At 50.2% G+C, this 19,491-nt stretch overlaps 1 protein-coding gene across 1 annotated transcript; it reads right to left on the bottom strand.

Annotated features, from left to right (window-relative positions):
• Positions 1-5,870: 5,870 nt before the first annotated feature.
• On the bottom strand, positions 5,871-17,229 carry SMIM3 (small integral membrane protein 3). Its single transcript, XM_032771906.2, has 2 exons — positions 16,923-17,229; positions 5,871-8,233 (listed from the first exon to the last, which is right to left on the bottom strand). The coding sequence occupies exon 2, from the start codon at positions 8,220-8,222 to the stop codon at positions 8,037-8,039; it is 186 nt and encodes a 61-aa protein (XP_032627797.1). The 5' UTR covers positions 8,223-8,233; positions 16,923-17,229; the 3' UTR covers positions 5,871-8,036.
• Between the last annotated feature and the right edge of the window lie 2,262 nt (positions 17,230-19,491).

The raw sequence follows: 19,491 nt of genomic DNA, 5'->3' as shown, positions 1-19,491 counted from the left end.
GCAGGGAAATAACTAGGGGATTCAGTTATGGTTTCTGGCAAAAACAGAGGGATAAAACCCCTGTCAGTTACTCAGCAAGAAACTAGCAGCATCTGCATTTTGGTGGAAAGAAAGGTTATTTTTACATTAAACAACAGTCCTCCAGATTTGTACTTGTCTTAGACTGAGAAATATGTGCAATTCATTTATACAGGCCTTGCTGTCAGAGGGATAGGCCATCCACAGTTACTTCAGCTGGAGTGGCGATGCTCCTTTAAAAATCAGGCCCGGGGTTCCTTTAAATGTAGTCCCCGAGAAAGGAAAATAATGTTCTTCTGTAGTTTCATGGCTTTTTTCCCATCACTGAGTCCCTCCTTAGCTAACTCACCTGCATGTTCCATTTTCAGCAAACTGCTGAGCTCTTTGTATGCCACACTGAGCGTACGTTTGCCTTAATTAAATATGTTAACCCTTTGCGTAATGAACAATGTGCCGGGCATGGCAGCGACGTCACCTGTCCAACGCTTCGAAGTCCCTTAGAGAAGTGCTGCTGAGAATCACAGAATCTTAGAAGCCATTCGGTCCCTAAACTGTAGCAGTGCATGGGATTCTTCCATCCTAAGTGCAGGACTCTGCACTTGTCCTTGCTGAACCTCATCAGATTTCTTTTAGCCCAATCCTCCAATTTGTCTAGGTCCCTCTGGACCCTATCCCTACCCTCCAGTATATCTACCTCTCCCCCCAGCTCAGTGTCATTCGTGAACTTGCTGAGAGTGCAATCCATCTCATCATCCAGATCATTAATGAAGTTGTTGAACAAAACCGGCTCCAGGACTGACCCTCGGGGCACTCCGTTTGATACTGGCTGCCAACTAGACATCAAGCCATTGATCACTACCCATTGAGCCCGATGATCTAGCCAGCTTTCTAGCCACCTTATAGTCCATTCAGAGGCCCGAACTTTGTGGAAGTAGTCACAAAGAGGGTTAGGTCATGTGGTTTTTCTCCTCTTTCTGGGACTAAGTGACTTACACTTACGTTGGCTGCTCTTCTAAGAAAGCCCTCCTGCGGGTTGGCTCAGCTGCCTGGCCCTGGGGACCATGATCATTCAGGAGCTGGTCCAAAGCCCACTGGGGTAAGTGGGAGTTTTTCCATTGGCTTCATTGGGCCATTAAATTTAGCTAGTGGAATGAGAAGAGTTCGAGAGAGGCTGAGGAGGGCTGGGGTGGGACTGAGGGAATATGTGTGTGAGGAGGAAACAGGGGAAAGCTTTGGACCTAGCTAGCAGCCACAGGATAGTCTTAACTGACTCCAGATGTGGCTTTCAGAATGACATGCAAGGCCTGCTGGAACGAGGCAGAGGGATAATGAAAGGAATATAAATTGAAGGGAGCCGGAGGAGGGCTGCAAATGAGTTAGTGGCCCAGCAGAGGAGAGGAATTTCCTATTCTTTTTTCCCCAGGAGAATACATTCCTGTGCCTTTTCTAGGCCTTCGGCATCAGGAAACGGATGTGGTTCACAATGAGAAAAGGACTCAGAGAAAAGCCAACTAGCCAGAGCCAAACAGAGCTCACCTCTAACACACAACCATCAGCAACGCTCGCTGCTCCTCCCCTATTTTCCACACACCCAAATCCTGACGGACAGCCCCCTGGAGCTCAGCACATCGCTCTGCCCGGTGCACCTAAGTCCTGACCAGCAGCCCCCCAGGCATCTAGTCTTCTGACCCACACACTACTCTGCAATGCCCTGCAAATAATCCTGCCTACCTTCTGTAGAAAAGTGCTTCGGTGGTTAAGAGAAAGCTTGGAAAATCCAACCCACCCACAAATGAAGTACAAGCCTGGGCTGCAAAGGCCTGTTTTGATAACCAAGAGCCCAGCTCTGAGTAAACAGCCACGCCCTGCAGAGCTGCGACACAGCTGTAGCATGCTCTACTGAAGCGTAGCAGAGTAGCAGTGGGCGGGAATGCTGTGTTCGTTCTCCCACCGCACAGTCTGGAGGCACGGGGCCCAGTAACTACCCAGGGCCAGAGGCCAGAGCCGCTGGGAACACATGGCCAGAGACCACAAAAGGAATCAAAGATGGTGGAGCAAGTCAAGAAGGCAAGGAGCAGAGCCTCTTCCGAGTGGGAGGGTGGAGGAGGCCCCAGCTGCAGCAGGATCGGCACTAAATGCAGGGGGAAGGAAAACAGATTTCTCCTGCTTTCAGAACTGTTGTCCTCAGGGGGTGCTGGGAAGGGATCCCCCACCCTCTGCCTTTCCCCAGCATGGCACTCTTTCAGCGCTGGATTGGAAGCCCATCATAGGCCAGGTGGCACTATGGGCTGTGTGTTCTCTGGGAACATGCCTGTATCTCCTGAACAGTGTCCCCTGCGGCCGTGGACATCCTGTTCCCTAGAGAGAAGCATGGTGTCGCTTGGGCAGCCTGTCCTCTAACAACCTGGGCTGCGTGAGGTCTGGGACTGGAAGCATTTCCTGAGCTGTGTGTTTGCTGGGAGTAAACAAGTATTTCCTGGGCATTGTGTACTCTGGCAACATGAGGCACATGCTCTCCAGGGACAGGCGCGTTTCCTGGGCAGCGCTTTCTTGTTCCTCTGGGGAGGTCTAATCCAATCCCTCTCCTTCTCCACAAGCTGTGCCCCTGCGCCCCGATACATCACCAACTGGTCATTCAAAAAGAAACTCTATTAGCTGTTTCAGTAATTGAATCTGCTGATGTTTTCTTGGGAATAATTGTTTCCTATGAATTTAGGACTAATCATAACCAGTTGTCCAAATAAATCCCTTGACGAGAACTGAAGCTCTTGGTTTTGACTTTGTTCCATTTGCATGTTCATAATTTGGAGCCTGAGCAGCGCATGGCTTCCCCATTTATATGAATATATAAAATATGGTGAGCTACCACAGATGTACTTGTCCAATCCCACACCCAACAGCTCTTCTTTGGAAAGATGTCCATTAACATCAGCAGGCTTTAGATCCAACCCTCAATGTCTTGCCATTAAACTGCAGTGGCTACAACATTTGGTTCCCGTTTTCCTGGCCTGACGAAGTGATGGTTACAGAATACGACCTGCACCGAGGCCCCCAGGCAGAGAGGCACGTTCTGCACGTGCTTGTTTAAACTCTTGTGGGAGCCGTCAAATGTGAAAGTGAGAAGAGGCGGGTTGCATGAGCAGGCACACGTGTCCGCATGCATATGCACACACATGCACCTGCATGGTGGTGAATCCAGCTTTGTTCTCATCATGGTTAGCCATCAGACCCCGCCAGTTTCTGTGCAGAGCCTTACAGCGCCCAGTAACCTGGAGAAGGCGAATAAAACCACTTCGAGAATTGTATGTCTTTAACCCTTTGACTGGTGAGCTTCCCACCTCCCGTGAACAACTCTCTTGCCAATGTAAACACAAGCTAGGCTGAACTGGTTGGGCCATCAGGCTGCCCAGGAAATGATGCCTGCTGGCATGTCAGAAGTGCTCAGGAGCAGAGGAGGCAGTGCCCGGCGTGCTCAGCAATGAAAGAGAGCAGGATCAGTGAGTGGTGCCAGATGTGCCTGACAGTGCCGTGAGTGAGCATCCTGTGACCGTGCCAGGGACTCGCTGAATTGAGAGCACAGCCGGATCCGCTGGCAGTGCTGATGATCAGCACACTGGGGATCAGGGGAACAGTTCCATTTAATTTCATTGCAGCTGTATTACTTTTAAATCTTTGCCTGGGCAGTTCTCGCGCTCTCTCTGCCCCAGCCCATCCTCCGCTGTAGCCATATACATTTACCCTGCTGGCCAGCGCGGAAAGCAAGTAAGCAAAGTGCCTTCTTCCCCCTTCCCCACATGGCTCTGTTACACCCTCTCTGCAAGACTGTCACTCAGGCTAAGCATAATAATTGGGGAGCTTAACATGTTATCCACCATAAGAATGGCACTACTGGGTCAGACCAAAGGTCCATCTAGTCCAGTAGCCTGTCTTCCGACAGTGGCTAATGCCAGGCGCCCCAGAGGGAATGAACAGAACAGATAATCATCAAATGATTTATCCCCTGTCGCCCATTCCCAGCTTCTAGCAAACAGAGGCTAGGGACACCATTCCAGCCCACCCTGGCTAACAGCCATTGATGGACTGATCCTCCATGAACTTATCTAGTTCTATTTTGAACCCTGTTATGGTCTTGGCCTTCACAACATCCTCTGGCAAGGAGTTCTACAGGTTGACTGTGCGTTGTGTGAACAAATACTTCCTTTTATTATTTTAAATCTGCTGCCTATTAATTTCATTTGGTGACTCCTAGTGCTTGTGTTATGAGGAGTAAACAACACTTCCTTATCTACTTTCTCCACACTAGTCATGATGTCATCACAAATAAGTCCTCTAGAATGACCACGGATTGGTTTGGATTTAACATTGTTTCTAGTGGAGATGCCATACTGTTGCTATGGTAACTCAGTTACTACCCCATGTTACCATAGTATCGAGGTTTCCTTCATGGTAAGCAGGACGCTGATCTCTTCTCATTTAAGCAGCTGCATCGCTCCTGTGGCATAGATCACTATCCACTGGGACCATGGCCTCAAGACCGTGTTAGAACCTAGGTGGCATTTCCCAACAACTGTGGTGTCTGGTGCGCATCTAGTTCCCACTACCCTGAGCTGCATGGAGATCAGACATGTTATGTCCAGGAATGGAAAGCTCAGATGTTCCGAACCCAGGGGACCACAGGACTGAGTAGCAGTGGGAAACACATGTTAAACCAAGGTCCTCTCTGCTCATTCCTGGTCACTGTCCAGGCGGAGGCTAAAGATCCCAAGGGATAACCCCAGCCTCCTGGCTAAACAACGTGAGAGCTGTTGCTTATCATGCAATGGCAGTTGTGTGTTCCCTGTGCAAGCCTGGCCTAACTCATTACTTTGTAAACTAAAATGCTTTGAAACACTCTAAGGAAAGGAGAATATTCCAGTGTATGGCGCAGAGCGGGTAGGGGTCAGGACTCTAGGGTTCTGTTCCTACCTCCATCACTGACTTAGGACCCGATTCTCCATCGCCCTGTACCTCATGCTGTCATTCCCATGGTCTGAGCACGTGGCACAGCCTGTACTACCGCACAGTCCATAGGTGCCTTCAGGCCCAGCACCTCATCAAGCTTCACTGGAAAATGCTACCCAGCCTGAGACGATTCTGCTGAAAGAACATTAGCAGTGGAATGTCCCTGTCCAAGCTGCATCACTGTATCGTCAGCATTTTTCTATTTCCCGTTAGTGCCTCTGAGGGCAGAAACAGGATGTAGGTAAAGATAACAGCTTCCCACTGCCTCTCTGTGGCCTCAGAAACCTGCAAGCTTCCACCACTTTCCCACGCCACAGCCTTATGACTTAGCCCCGTCTCGTGTTTGCTCACGTAAAGCCCTGCACCAAGAGCCATGCTGTGCTTCACACGGTGAGGTTGTGGTGGTCACAAGACATCCAGCGAGAGGAGCGAGTTACACAGATCAGCCTGAACATGAGAAGATAAAACCTCATGCTGCAGCACCACAGCAAGCACTTTGTGTGCCATGGGTAGGTCTGGTTTTTGTTAAGGGTTCTGTGGGATTTTATCTTACCTGTTTGTTTTCCATCTGACGCTATTTACTTTATTAAGCATATTCATCTCTCTTTTTGTAGCTGTACCTACCTCTGCAATGCGGTGCGCTGATGATATACACAATCTGTTACAGAGCACAGAAGAAGAGATGGTCCACGGCTTGAGGAGTTCCCCATCTCACACATCAACAAAACCAGGGCCATGGCTCAGGACAGGCAGGGAGTGCAGGCAACGCTGCCGGTGAGGTCAGTGTAGGAAGGATTTATGGACCCAATAATGTCCTTAGCATGGATGGAACATCATGACATCCACACATGTAGAATAAAGTCCATTTATTCCATGTGTTGGTGCAATATCACAGCTTACATGATGGTGATTTTGCTCACGCACACCCTATAAATACATTTATGTCACGCTTTTCCTTTGTACACTGCATTCACCCTCCCGTTCCTTTTTTCCCCCATAACTTTTTCTTGTACCTCAAAAGGTGCAAATTTGGCAGCCTAAGTTTTGAGTTTTAGTGTCTGGGAAAGCAACAGCCGGTGAGCAATAGCTGCAGCTAGGTACAGCACAGCCAGATTCTGGGCAGCCTTTCCACACATAGTCCCAAGCTGCAACAACGGTCCCTTCCCCTTCCCCCATTATTCCAGTCTTCGGAAGCAGCTCACGAACTCCTGGGAGTGTCCCTGCTGTTCCATGCCTGGGTCCAACACATAGTAGGGCCAAAGTACTCCTGTCTTGAGTTTTCCCAGTCCTTGGCCTCCCTCTCCTGGGCACTGGCTGCCAACTGTACCATACTACACAGAGCTTTTCCATTGCACAGAAATACCCCCCTCAAGAACAAGGCTTGCAGACTCACTGCCGTGGTGCTTTAAGTGGATTGTGAGCTGGTTCTCCCAGTGAGACTGGGGAGTGCATTGCCCTGCTAGCCCTAGTGCATCCCTTTGCATTCACATACCTAGGCCCCGTTTAGAAATGTTCTGTCCAAGCAGTCTCAGCTGCCCATTACAGGTGAGCATAAAATAACCCTGTGCTGCCTTCTAGCTTTGAGTCTATAATCTATATCCAGAGGGTGCACCCAAGCCAGACTGGCTGCTGAGTACTAAGAGGGGCTCACTTCTTCACCCCTCACTGCACTTCCTCTCTGGGCGCTGACTTGGAATGTGCATTCTCCTGTTTTGTTAACCATTTCCTCCCCATCTTGGGGCGAGGAAGAGCAGAGGGGCTGCAGGAGAACTACGTGGGTTGCGCTCGTTAAGGACATGTGGGGTGGGGAGTGTCTTCAGCACTGGTTCACATCCAGCACAGATTTACCCTCTGGCGGCTGGGGAGAGTCTGTGTACCATGAGTCCAGCTCCCAGTGGCCGGGTGTCCCTGTCACACAGAGCACCAAAGTAACGGCCTCCCTGTTGGCAATCTCTGGAGAGAGGTCAAGGGCTGAACGGACCACCCAGACTGGACAGGCCCCGCAGCCCTGGACTAGGGGCCTCTCTAGAGCAGGGTGGAGGCACATTGCAACCTGGGACTGATCCCGGCTGGACCCGCTCAGCAGGCGCCAATCTAGCCCTTTCAGTACAAAGATATTAAGAAACCAAAACAAGGTGACAAGCCCAGAAAGGGGGTGACTGGCTGCCTGGGGATGATGCTGTGTCACTCCCAAGACCTGTCAGCCAAAGGGCCTTCCTCTGAAACCACACCTAGTACATTTCTGGTACCATATGCCTGCAACACAGCAAGACTGACAGGGCCCTTCACTGTGCTAATGATGCTGATACGGTCCCAAGGCCTTGCAAACACAGAAGCCAAATGCATCCCCCGTTTTTGCCACCTTACATGGATCCCCTCCCCCCCATGCCAAATAAATTACTTTCACTGAACCCCACTTCCCTTCCTTGTTCTTCTCCAGTGCCTGGGGGAGCTTGGGACATGCAGATGGGAGATCCCAGCTGTGAGGAGCCAGAGGTCACCAGCCCCTGCCCTTGCAGAGAGGGAGAGCGGCACGGCGCCAGTCGCTCAACGTCCAGAGCGACTGCATCTGGAAACCATTTCGACAGCTTTGCTCTCAGAAGTTGAACATTTCCTCTGCGGCGCCTGGCCTGCTTCCCTGTTGTTTCTGAGTAGCTCGCCGGGTAAATACAAGGGGGCCATTTTGATTGAAGCGCATGAGGTGAAGCCCAGACAGGGGCATTCTGAGCCACTGCACCCACTGCGGGGGACTCACCCATCCAGAGTCCAGAAAAAGCTTTGTCACCAGTCAGAGTGGGTGACTAACCCAGCTCCCTTGGGTGCATTTGGGTGACTCACAGGGAGTTTTGTTCCCAGGAGTATCAGCCTGTGCATCCTGCGATGTCCTGGCTGACACGTTGGTCCCCACCCCTCCATAGTGTTGCCTCACATGGAGTCAGCTCAGGGAGCTGCATGCTTCGCCCACTGTCTTTTCTCAGCATGGTCTGAGGGAGGCCACCCGGCCCCGGGCTCTCTTCTCACACGACCCCGTTGCGTATGGGGTGAGTCCGCACCCTGTAGATGATGACAGCCGTGGCTGGGCACAGCACCATGGATGTCATGACCAGGATGGTGGCCAGGATGATCAACACAATGACCCAGATGTCCAGGATGTGCTTGGGAATGGCAGACATGGTGGGATTTGGGCTGCCCATGACTTCCATCCTCCTCCGCTCTGCCACAAAAAGAAAGAGTTACGGATAAAGCAGGCCACAGAGCAGTACACTCCGGAAAAGACCCTATAATTATATATCCCATCCCCCTCATCCCCTCTTCCCCACTCACCCCATATTTTCCCCTTCCCTTCTCTTCCACGGTTCCCCCCATCCTACCCGCTCCTCACCTTCCCTATCCCATCTCTAACCCCCTCTCTCCTCTCAGTTACCCCTGGCACTACAGAATCACCAACTGTCTCTTTCCATCTCACTCCCGGCCTTTCCCAACCTAGGCTGAAAATACAACTTTCCTCCTCTGGTTTCTCAGGTCACATTAAGGCCTCAGCCTCCTCCACTCCCCACTTTGCTCTTTTTACTATCAACAGCAATAGAGCAGGGCCACAAGCAGGCGGAATGGCCTTTTGGGTGAGATTTTCAAACCCTACCCTGCATGTCTGGAGCTTGTCTGGTGCTGCTGTCTCATGTATTTGGAAACCCTGCTTAAGTTTTAAACTTTTATCAAGGTTCGTCCTTGGCATAGCATATTACTTCTGCAGACATCTGTATTTTGAAGCACTTTGTACAAGGCAGACGTGGCAGAAATGTAAACTTGTGAACGCACATTTCAAACAAAGAAGCTTGGTTTGATGCTTAGAGAAGGGGGCTGGATGCCAGGAGCCCTATTTCCATCTCTTCCATTGACTTGCTGTGTGGCACTGACTAAGTACCTTACCAACTCTGTATATACATATATAATAAATGCATGTAATTCCATTTACCCGCTGTTAAGTGGTCCTTGCAAAGCTGCTGTCAGGAGGCCTAGCGCATGCAAGGCTTGGATAAAAGCTGCTGTAAAAATACTAATTGTTAATTATCTATTATTACTATATGACTTGAGAGAACAAAGCAGTGACCCAGGCATTCTGGCCAGTTATACTGTGATGTGTGCATTGCTGAGTGGAAATCTTGGAAATTAGTGAGAAGAGCTCTGCGTAGCTCGAAAGCGTGTCTCTTTCATCAACAGAAGCTGGGCCAGTACAAGATTTTACCTCACCTATCTTGTCTCTCTAATATCCCGGGACCAAAATGGCCACCACAACCCTGCACAGAAGAAATTCAGCATCTGATTACCACAATATCAGTGTAGATATTGTTTTAGTCTGGGAATTTCAAATGAGACTAGGAGAGTTAGGTGCCTAAATCCACCATACAGTCAATGGAAGTTGGGTACCTAATTCCTCTAAGCACTTTGGAAAATCGCAGATTTAACCTCAAGGCCCTGGCTGCCAGTGTCACGTCTGTTTGCACTGGGGATTTCCCGGGGATTAGGGATGGAATGTCCAATCAATGCTCTCCATCCTGGAGCTACTTTTCTAGTTTCTCTGCTGGGTTCTGACAACACCGGGCTTTAGGATTCAAGCTGTGGCATCTTCCACTGAATTCTGCTGCCCTTGAGGCATCTCTCTTCCTATACTTGTGGCTTTCTGAGTCATGGAGTTAATAGTTTAATTACCAGAAAATCGTCAGATGACACCATCAGGTAGGACTGACGGGCTGTGCTTTATCTTTCTGGTCTTTTATCCATCCCCGCACTGTCTGCTCCTCTTTCATGTCTCTTCAGTCAGCTCCAGGGTGTGCTAGTCTGCAGAGCAAATCTCCCTCTGCCTCCTCCTTCCTTCTGCAGAGCTTTCTCAGAGCTGAGCCCAGGGCCGGGATGTTATCTTGTTCCCAGAGCTTAGTGGAGCAGCGGGACAATCTCTCTCTCAGGTCCATATCTGGCCCTCATCATCACTGCCTGTGAGCACCTCACACTCTTTTAATGCATTTATCCTCACACACCCCGGTGAGGTAGGGGTGTGCTACAATCCCCTTTTGACTGATGGGAAACTGAGGCAATGAGCAGCTAAATGACTCACCCAAGGTCACACAGAGAATCGGTGGTGGTGAAGGGAATTGAACATGGGCCTCTCGGTTCCTAGGTTAAAGTCCTAACCATTGGACAGCACTTGCTTTCTAAATGGGAGGGTCGAGGAGGAAGGACATTCAAAGTAGGGCCTGGCAAATCTTTGTTTAAACAGAACCAACCATGACTAAGACCTGTCTCTGGGGTTCTCTGAGCCATCTGCTTATGAACAATCAAGGTGTGATGGAATGAGCAGAGCTGTTTGTAATTAAATCCTGAGGGATGTAGGTGAGGTTTGTTGGTGTAAGGGCTGTTACGCCAGCTAGACTGGTCTTCTGAGAGGGGACTGAGTCACTGGCTCTGCTCCCAGTCCGCCCCCTTCCCCCCCCGGAACCCCCATCCTTCCCCATAGAGCTGCAGGTAATGAGTGACCAGGAAGAGGAGAGATGTGTCTTTCCCAAGTTCTGAGCAAACACATTTTCCTGGGTGAGCCCAGGGCCCAGACCAGGCTCCACCCACCTGTTAACGAAGGATGTGGTTGGAAGGGAGGACTGGCTGAAATTGGCATGCAAGTGATGCGGGTCCACACGCTTCCATATGGCAGGGGAGAGGCCTCCTTATGCCATCAGCAGGTTCAGGCGTGTTTCAGGGCAAGAATTCGCTGGCACGTTTCATCTGATGTTAAAAGCTACTCTTCCAGCATAGTGGGGGCTGTGCTCAGCAAAGACGACCTGCTCTGTGCCCCGGCCCCCCCAGAAATGCAGTGGGTGCTGAATCAAAAACAGAACCCAGGAAGAACAAGCTTCTAGGGGAGCAGCAGTGGAAAGTTACCTTGGTCAAGGTAGCCGTATGGAGTGGAAATCCATCAACCTCATGAAGAAACTTGCACAAATACAAACAGATATCATCTTCCTTTCCAAATGCAAACGGATGGACATCATACTAAATGGACTAAAGGTAAAAAATCCACTGCTATCTACATACTACACAGACCACAGTGAGAGATTATGCCATACACTGTCAAAGAAACTGAGGAACCACCTGATCAGCATCCTATACAGCAAACAGGAAAACATCAAAAAAGAGCTCTCCAACCTGGAGACCTTCATTAATAACCAAACTTCCATAAAAACGGACTTCACTAAAATAAGACAGGAGATCTACAGCACTCACTTCACCTCTCTACAAAGGAAAAAGGACTGTAAGCTGTCTAAACTCCTACCTGACACATGGGGCCACAACCGTGGTACCCCTAACCCACCCAGCAATATTGTCAATCTATCCAACTACACACTCAGCCCAGAAGAAAAGTCTGTCCTATCTCGGGGACTCTCTTTCTGCCCTGCCACCCCCACCAACATGATACAGTTCTGTGGCGATCTGGAAGCCTACTTTCGCCGTCTGCGACTCAAAGAATACTTCCAGGACAACACTGAACAGTGCACCGATACACAGGTACCCACCCACCAACAGCACAAGAAGAAGAACTCCACATGGACTCCTCCTGAGGGCCGAAATGACAGTCTGGACCTATACATTGAATGCTTCCGCCGACGTGCACAGGCAGAAATCGTGGAAAAACAACACCGCTTGCCTCATAACCTAAGTCGTGCAGAACGCAATGCCATCCACAGCCTCAGAAACCACCCTGACATTATCATCAAAGAGGCTGATAAAGGAGGTGCTGTTGTCATCATGAACAGGTCTGACTACCAAAAGGAGGCCGCCAGACAACTCTCCAATACCAAATTCTACAGGCCACTTCCCTCAGATCCCACTGAGGAATACACTAAGAAACTGGACCATCTACTCAGGACACTCCCTACACTAACACCAGAACAAATCAGCATACCCTTAGAGCCCCGACCAGGGTTATTCTATCTACTACCCAAGATCCACAAACCCGGAAATCCTGGACGCCCCATCATCTCGGGCATTGGCACTCTCACTGAAGGACTGTCTGGATATGTGGACTCTCTACTCAGACCCTATGCCACCAGCACTCCCAGCTATCTCCGTGACACCACTGATTTCCTGAGGAAACTACAATGCATTGGTCACCTCCCAGAAAACACCATCCTAGCCACCATGGATGTAGAGGCTCTCTACACAAACATCCCACACACAGATGGAATACAAGCTGTCAGGAACAGTATCCCTGATGATGCCACAGCACAACTGGCTGCTGAGCTCTGTGCCTTTATACTCACACACAACTATTTCAAGTTTGATGACAATATATATCTCCAGATCAGTGGCACTGCTATGGGCACCCGCATGGCCCCACAATACGCCAATATTTTTATGGCTGACCTGGAACAACGCTTCCTCAGCTCTCGTCCACTCACGCCCCTTTTCTACCTACGCTACATTGATGACATCTTCATCATCTGGACCCATGGGAAGGAGACTCTAGAAAAATTCCACCACGATTTCAACAACTTCCACCCCACCATCAACCTCAGCCTGGACCAATCTACACGGGAGGTCCACTTTCTAGACACCACGGTGCAAATAAGTGATGGTCACATTAACACCACCCTATATCGAAAACCTACCGACCGCTATGCCTACCTTCATGCCTCCAGCTTCCATCCCGGGCACATCACACGATCCATTGTCTACAGCCAAGCACTGAGGTACAACCGCATCTGCTCTAACCCCTCAGACAGAGACCAACACCTACAAAATCTCCACCAAGCATTCTCAAAACTACAATACCCGCACGAGGAAATTAGGAAACAGATCAACAGAGCCAGACGTGTACCCAGAAGCCTCCTACTGCAAGACAAACCCAAGAAAGAAACCAACAGGACTCCACTGGCCATCACATACAGCCCCCAGCTAAAACCCCTCCAACGCATCATCAGGGATCTACAACCCATCCTGGACAATGATCCCACACTTTCACAGGCCTTGGGTGGCAGGCCAATCCTTGCCCACAGACAACCTGCCAACCTGAAACGTATTCTCACCAGCAACTGCACACCGCACCATAGTAACTCTAGCTCAGGAACCAATCCATGCAACAAACCTCGATGCCAACTCTGCCCACATATCTACACCAGCGACACCATCACAGGACCTAACCAGATCAGCCACACCATCACTGGTTCATTCACCTGCACGTCCACCAATGTAATATACGCCATCATATGCCAGCAATGCCCCTCTGCTATGTACATCGGCCAAACTGGACAGTCACTACGGAAAAGGATAAATGGACACAAATCAGATATCAGGAATGGCAATATACAAAAACCTGTAGGAGAGCACTTCAACCTCCCTGGCCACACTATAGCAGACCTTAAGGTGGCCATCCTGCAGCAAAAAAACTTCAGGACCAGACTTCAAAGAGAAACTGCTGAGCTTCAGTTCATCTGCAAATTTGACACCATCAGCTCTGGACTAAACAAAGACTGTGAATGGCTTGCCAATTACAGAACCAGTTTCTCCTCCCTTGGTTTTCACACCTCTACTGCTAGAACAGGGCCTCATCCTCCCTGACTGAACTAACCTCGTTATCTCTAGCTTGCTTGCTAGCATATATATACCTGCCCCTGGAAATTTCCACTACCTGCGTCTGACGAAGTGGGTATTCACCCACGAAAGCTCACGCTCCAAAACGTCTGTTAGTCTATAAGGTGCCACAGGATTCTCTGCTGCTTTTACAGATCCAGACTAACATGGCTACCCCTCTGATACTTGGTCAAGGTGTAGATCTAGTAACAAATGGTGCACACTCTTAGGGGCTGATCCTGCAATCCTTACTCATGTGAGTGGTCCCGGGGAAATCCGTAGTCCCAAAGAGCTGCTTAGAGGCTATAGCGGTGGGCATTCTAAGTAAGTATCAGTCTGGGAGAAAATATATGTCCTCGTTTGCAGTCTCAGTGATGCGCCTTGTCCATTACAAATGGCCCAGAGACGCAGCTCTGATTCTTCTCCCCCTAGGGGAGAGTCCATCCCGGCTCGGTACTGAAAACTTGTTCTGTTTGAGGTGTGTGGATGAAATGCACAAGCCCATCTCCCTCTCCAGTGCATGTGCTAGTAAATGTTGGTCACCTCAGGTAATCCCAGGGAGAGAGCAGGATGGAATTATTTTGGCCCAAGCTCTAAATGGATCCTGACTGTTATTTCCATTCCCAGCACTATAAATATGGCATGTGCACCTGCTGGCACAAACCCTCTAATGGAGCCCTGGCTGGTGCCCTGCGTCACTCTGGAGATTTATCTCTGGTGCTGCTCAGCAAGTACTTCCACTATTGCAGGCGCTTGTCGTCACACTAATACCAGCAAAGATAGGGCAGGAGGAACCAAGATGTCAAACCTTAAGGGCCCTGCAGATAAGAGCTGTAATCTCAGCTAATGCTGGGGACATTAGGTCAAGGCTCATGCAGATTCAAAGGACAGGCTGCACCCACAGCAGAGCCTTGAAGGGATTTCTTGAAACACGGGCTGTTTATGAAACCACCGTGCCTGGGAATCGCCGCAGTACAGCACATTCGTCCTCTGCGACATGGGTGCTCATTAGAGCTACGAAGACTCTGAAGATCCCACCAGCACACGGCTTAGAGGCACAGAGGTTAAAGATGGATGAGGCTAGGTCATCCAGTCCTTCTCCACTGTCCCTGCTTGGGGCTCAAGACCAAGATTCAGTGGCACTGTATTTGTGTCCGAACAGTCCTAATACCTATCTGCCCATAATGCAGTATTATGATTTGCCAAAGGAAACACCCCATAGGAGAGAAGGACCCACCAATTTTTGAAAACGGTGCTTGTGGCAAAAATGCATACTCAGTGGAGCACCTAATGTGTGCAGTTCCTGCAACCATGCATGCAGCTGTGGTAATGTGCCTGCAAGCAGACAGACACACACCTACATAGTCATTTGTAGGTGCATTTACTGTGATCCTGTGCACACGTGTGGTGATGGCGCATGCAAATTAGGCTCCAGTTTGGCCTGGCTTAATTCTGAAAATGTTGGGTTAAGTGGCACCGAGCAGGGTAAATCCCTGTGCTGTCAACTCTGGCGATCTGCCTTTGAATCTTAGCCTGCAGTAGGTTAAAAAAAGTAATGAAGGTTGGTGGGCTTCGTTTAGTGCCCACTGGATGGGTATCAACATCACCACTGGAAACAACACGTGGCACAACTAATTCAGGACTCTGTGCTGGAGTGACAAGGAGTGTTGCACCTCAGGACTGAGATGCATAGGCAGAGCTGAGAGAGGTGAAAGGTTTGGAATAAATAGAGACTGGGGCAAGTTAGAGTAAATATCCATTGCCGGAATGGGGCACTTGCATAAAATGCCTGATTCCAGCCAGCGCTGCCAGACCCTCGCTCTCCTGGGCACAGAATCTCACCCCAGTTTATAAGATATTAAATGTCACCAGGGAGGAAGCAAGCTGCACTTAGGAACTCTCCCTTCCCCTTTGTCTGGGGTGAGGGCAGGGCCCCAATGGGAGAGGGCTCAGGGCAGCTTCCTAGGTTCTGGAGCACAGTTAGCGAGGTTTTGCACCATCACACTCACCCACTCCGGATCTCAGCCCTAGGAAGCCACATGTCAGAGGGTCTATTCCCCACCTCCAGGGCGTCTCTCCTATCATTAGTCAATATTCTGCTCTCACTCCCCCAAAGGTAGCCTGGTATCCCAGCTGGGCTGTATAACGAACCCTGAGCTCCTTCACGACACACACGACAAAGAGACTTTTCATTTCAATTCTTTCACCTTAAACTTCTGTTAATGACTCCCTCCCCCCTCACTCTTCAATTTAGAGAAGCATCTGAGGAACATTGCAGGCTAGGCTTATTCTAACTCCACAAAGGATAAGGTGGTGATTGCTGAGCTGCCCATTTTGTGGAACAGGTCCGTAACCAGTTTTACTGCTAGCTGCTCGAATGTCAGAAAAATTCTATCTGCAGGGAGCTAATTTCCGAGTGGTCGTGTGCCTTCCCCACTCCAGCACTAACACAAAGCACTTATGCCAGGGCCAGCGAGGAGAGCTGCTCTCATGGCAGAAGGCTGAGAGATCCCAGTGCCAAAGCAGCCATCATCCAATGCCATATGAGGGCCAGCAACCCTGGCCTGGAAACAAACCTAGAGCAAAGGCAATAGACTAGATTCTGATTTCATTTATGCTGGTATCAATCAATCACTTACTCCATGGACATGTGAAAGTGAATGAGGATCTAGCCCAGGCAGGTTAAGGCTACTGCTGGAACAGGAGCAGCGACTTTCTTAACTTTTGAACATTCATCTGTAATCATCTTTCAAAGATGGTTCAGGAATAAATTAGTCACTTTTCCTGAAGCGTGGGGGGGAACTATCTGACATGGAGGCACACGGGGGAACTAAGGACCAAAAGCTTCCCGTTCACTCTGTAACTCTTGTCTCTTCTGTGACTCAGCTCAGAGAGGGAGGGAGGGATAGCTGAAAGGGGAAATGCAGTGACCGCAGAATGAGGCAAAACAAAACGTGACGATAGACGGGGAAGACATGGACACACAGAAGAGATGAGAAAAATCACATGGCCCTTCACTCTTGGTGGCTAAATGTCTCAGCAACAGCACATGCACCCGTGCTTTCTCCTTCTGGCATGAGTTGTGTTTTCAGAAGGTGGGACTGGACTAAGAGCCCAGGAAATAAGACTCTATCAAGCTACACTACTTGGGAGATTAATCAGACCCTCCTGCGCTTGAGCGTGTTTGAAATTCAGGGGCCAAATCCAAATTTTGCACCTGGAGATCATCTCTAAGAACAAGATGCTGCTGTGCTTAAAAGCTAGTGAAAGAAAAAGATAATAGTTACCTGCTGGAGTCCTGGGAGCTCGGTGACTAGGGGACTCCTTGGGAAAAAGAAGAGAGAGACTCAGACCATCTTCCAAAGTAGCTAGCAGACAACTTTTCCAGCCACCACACTAAACCAATACGCTGGCTCGTAATTCTGTGTAAGAGGGGAAGATCGGTCCAGCCCTTCTGAGTCTTGACTCCGCCCGTCTGCCTGGAAGCCCAGAGTGTGTGTGTCTGTGTGTGTGTGTGGGCGGGGGGAGCACACAGTGCGTGTATGAATCCCTCTCTGCTTAGAAAGCTGCTGTGTGCAGTTATGTGCAGCTCTCTGCCCACACCCTCTCCAGGAAGAGGGAACGTACAGTCTGGTTGAACAGCCTTTGCCTCACTCACTAATAAGGGAGACTTTGTTTGCCTCCCTCTGGCTCGGTGCTGCCCACTGCCCACGTACACGCCAGGAACGCGCGCACACGGTTTAAGGCAGTGGTTCCCATGCATGTACTCCTGGGGGTACACAGAGGTCTTCCAGGGGGTACATCAACTCATCTAGATATTTGCCTGGTTTTACAGCAGGCTACAGAAAATGCATTAGCGACGTCAGAACAAGCTCAAATTTCATATAGACAATGACTTGTTTACACCACTCTAGACCCTGAATGTCAGTACAGTATTTATATTCCAGTTGATTTATTTGGTAATGATATAGTAACAATGAGAAAAGCAGCCATTTTTCAGTAACAATGTGCTGTGACACTTTTGTATTTTTATGTCTGCATTTGTAAGCAAGGAACTTGGGGGTACGCAAGACAAAGCAAACTCGTGAAAGGGGGACAGTCGTCTGGAAAGGCTGAGAGTCAGCGGTTTAAGGGTTCCGGCTGCTGTGCTCAGCGTCAGCGTGAAGGCAATGATTGTCAGGCACTAGGGCAGGAGGAGCAACCAACCAAAGGTTTAGAAGTCATGGATCCTGCTGGCCCCAAGTCCTTCCTGCGAATCCCAGCACCTCTTCCATTATTCCTACCCCATCCCTGCAAATCCTGCTGCTCCCCTTCCACCCTGTGCTCCCGTCCCAGACATCCTGCACTAACCAGGGGACTATATTTCCCAGCCACTTGCACCTGCAGGATCCCTGTGTTCTCCAAACCATTTCCTTGCCTTTTGCTTTGGACATTTAAAATGAAAGAAAGTGTACCAGGGAGCTTGCTGTCAGGCCCGAGACCGAAGCAGAGAAGGCCAAGCGCTGTCTGCTCATCTTCCCTGCACTGCTTCTCCAACGCCAGACGCGGGGAGTCTAGTGGCGCTAGGAGGAACCAGCTATTGCATCCACACTGAGCACCACCAGAGCTGGTCCCTTCTGTGCTCATTCTCAGGTGCTGCTGGAAATGTGGGGACCCTGACTGAACTGCTAGGACCTGCGGCAGCATCACGCCAAGTCCCTGGTGGAGAGGGCTGTGGCTAAGCAGGAGTTCCTGGGGGGGCTGGGAAGTCCTGGGGAGGGAAAACAGACTGAAATTCTGCAGGAGACGAAGGGGGTGACACCACACTGAGTTCCCTGAGAAAACAGACATGTTCTTGGGTCAAGGATTCATTCATCCTCGTGGCTTTCTACAGCCCACTGTTCTGCCAACCCCAAGCATGCCCCGTCTGTGACGAACTGGGACTGTTCTTAATGTTTGCTCTGAACACTGTGTTGGTGCCTCAGTGTCCGAGGCAGTTTCTTAAGTATCTTAGGTGGTGGAATGGGATAAACAGAGTTGTGTGATTGCGTACAGGGAATGGGGCCAGTGCACCTAATGCGGGCACTTGTCTCTTAGCAACTGATGGCCTGGCCCCTCCTCTGCAAAGGTGCCAACTGAAAGTGTGGAGACAAAGGATCAGGTTGACCTCCTGCGTCCGGGAAAGGAGCTAAGCATGAGAGGAGGGGCTGGAGGGGGGTTAGTCGGAGTGCCTGGGGACAAGAGAGTGAAGTGCGACTTAGGGGTCTGGCTCAGCCTCCCAGAATTGGACCCGGCCGAGGTCGTTCGCTGTATCTACAACTCTTTTAGCCCGTCCTGTTATCAATATTTAACTCCTGTTGCGGGCAAGAGTCATCGTACGCTAAAGTGGGTGCCAGAACCCTGTGGCTTTCCCGAGACCCCGCCTGGGGTGGCTCAGCTGTTTCGGGGAAGCCCTACGGGGGGCAGAGGATGCTGAATGCTCCAAGGAGAGACCAGGAGGTGAAGACATGTTGAGCTTCCGCCTGAACAAGTCTGCTCCACAGGGGAGAGGAGGTTCCCCAAAGTCCTGACTGCTTAGTGGGAGCATTCCAGAGCATCCGCCCGGTTGACTTCCGTTGACAACTGGTGGCAGGCGAGAGGAGATACTGCACCCCGTGTGATGGCGCTTCCTGCAGTAATTGACTGGGGAGAGCAGTAGAACAAAGGAGATAATGAGGACCAGGCGTGCTGAGCTGAAGAGAGGAACGGTGTTCAGGGGGCAGGTTAACCTGGATGGTGTATCATCTCGGGACCAGCGGAGAAGGACTGTTTGGAGTAACGGGGTCCCCCTGAGGACTGGCCAGTGAGCAGTCTCAGGGGGAGGAGCTTGCCGCTCGA

The sequence above is a fragment of the Chelonoidis abingdonii genome, chromosome 7 (assembly GCF_003597395.2).
Source record: "Chelonoidis abingdonii isolate Lonesome George chromosome 7, CheloAbing_2.0, whole genome shotgun sequence".
NCBI lineage: Eukaryota > Metazoa > Chordata > Testudines > Testudinidae > Chelonoidis > Chelonoidis abingdonii.
The sequence above is the reverse complement of the archived record's forward strand: the minus strand, read 5'-3'. Positions and strand labels throughout refer to the sequence as shown.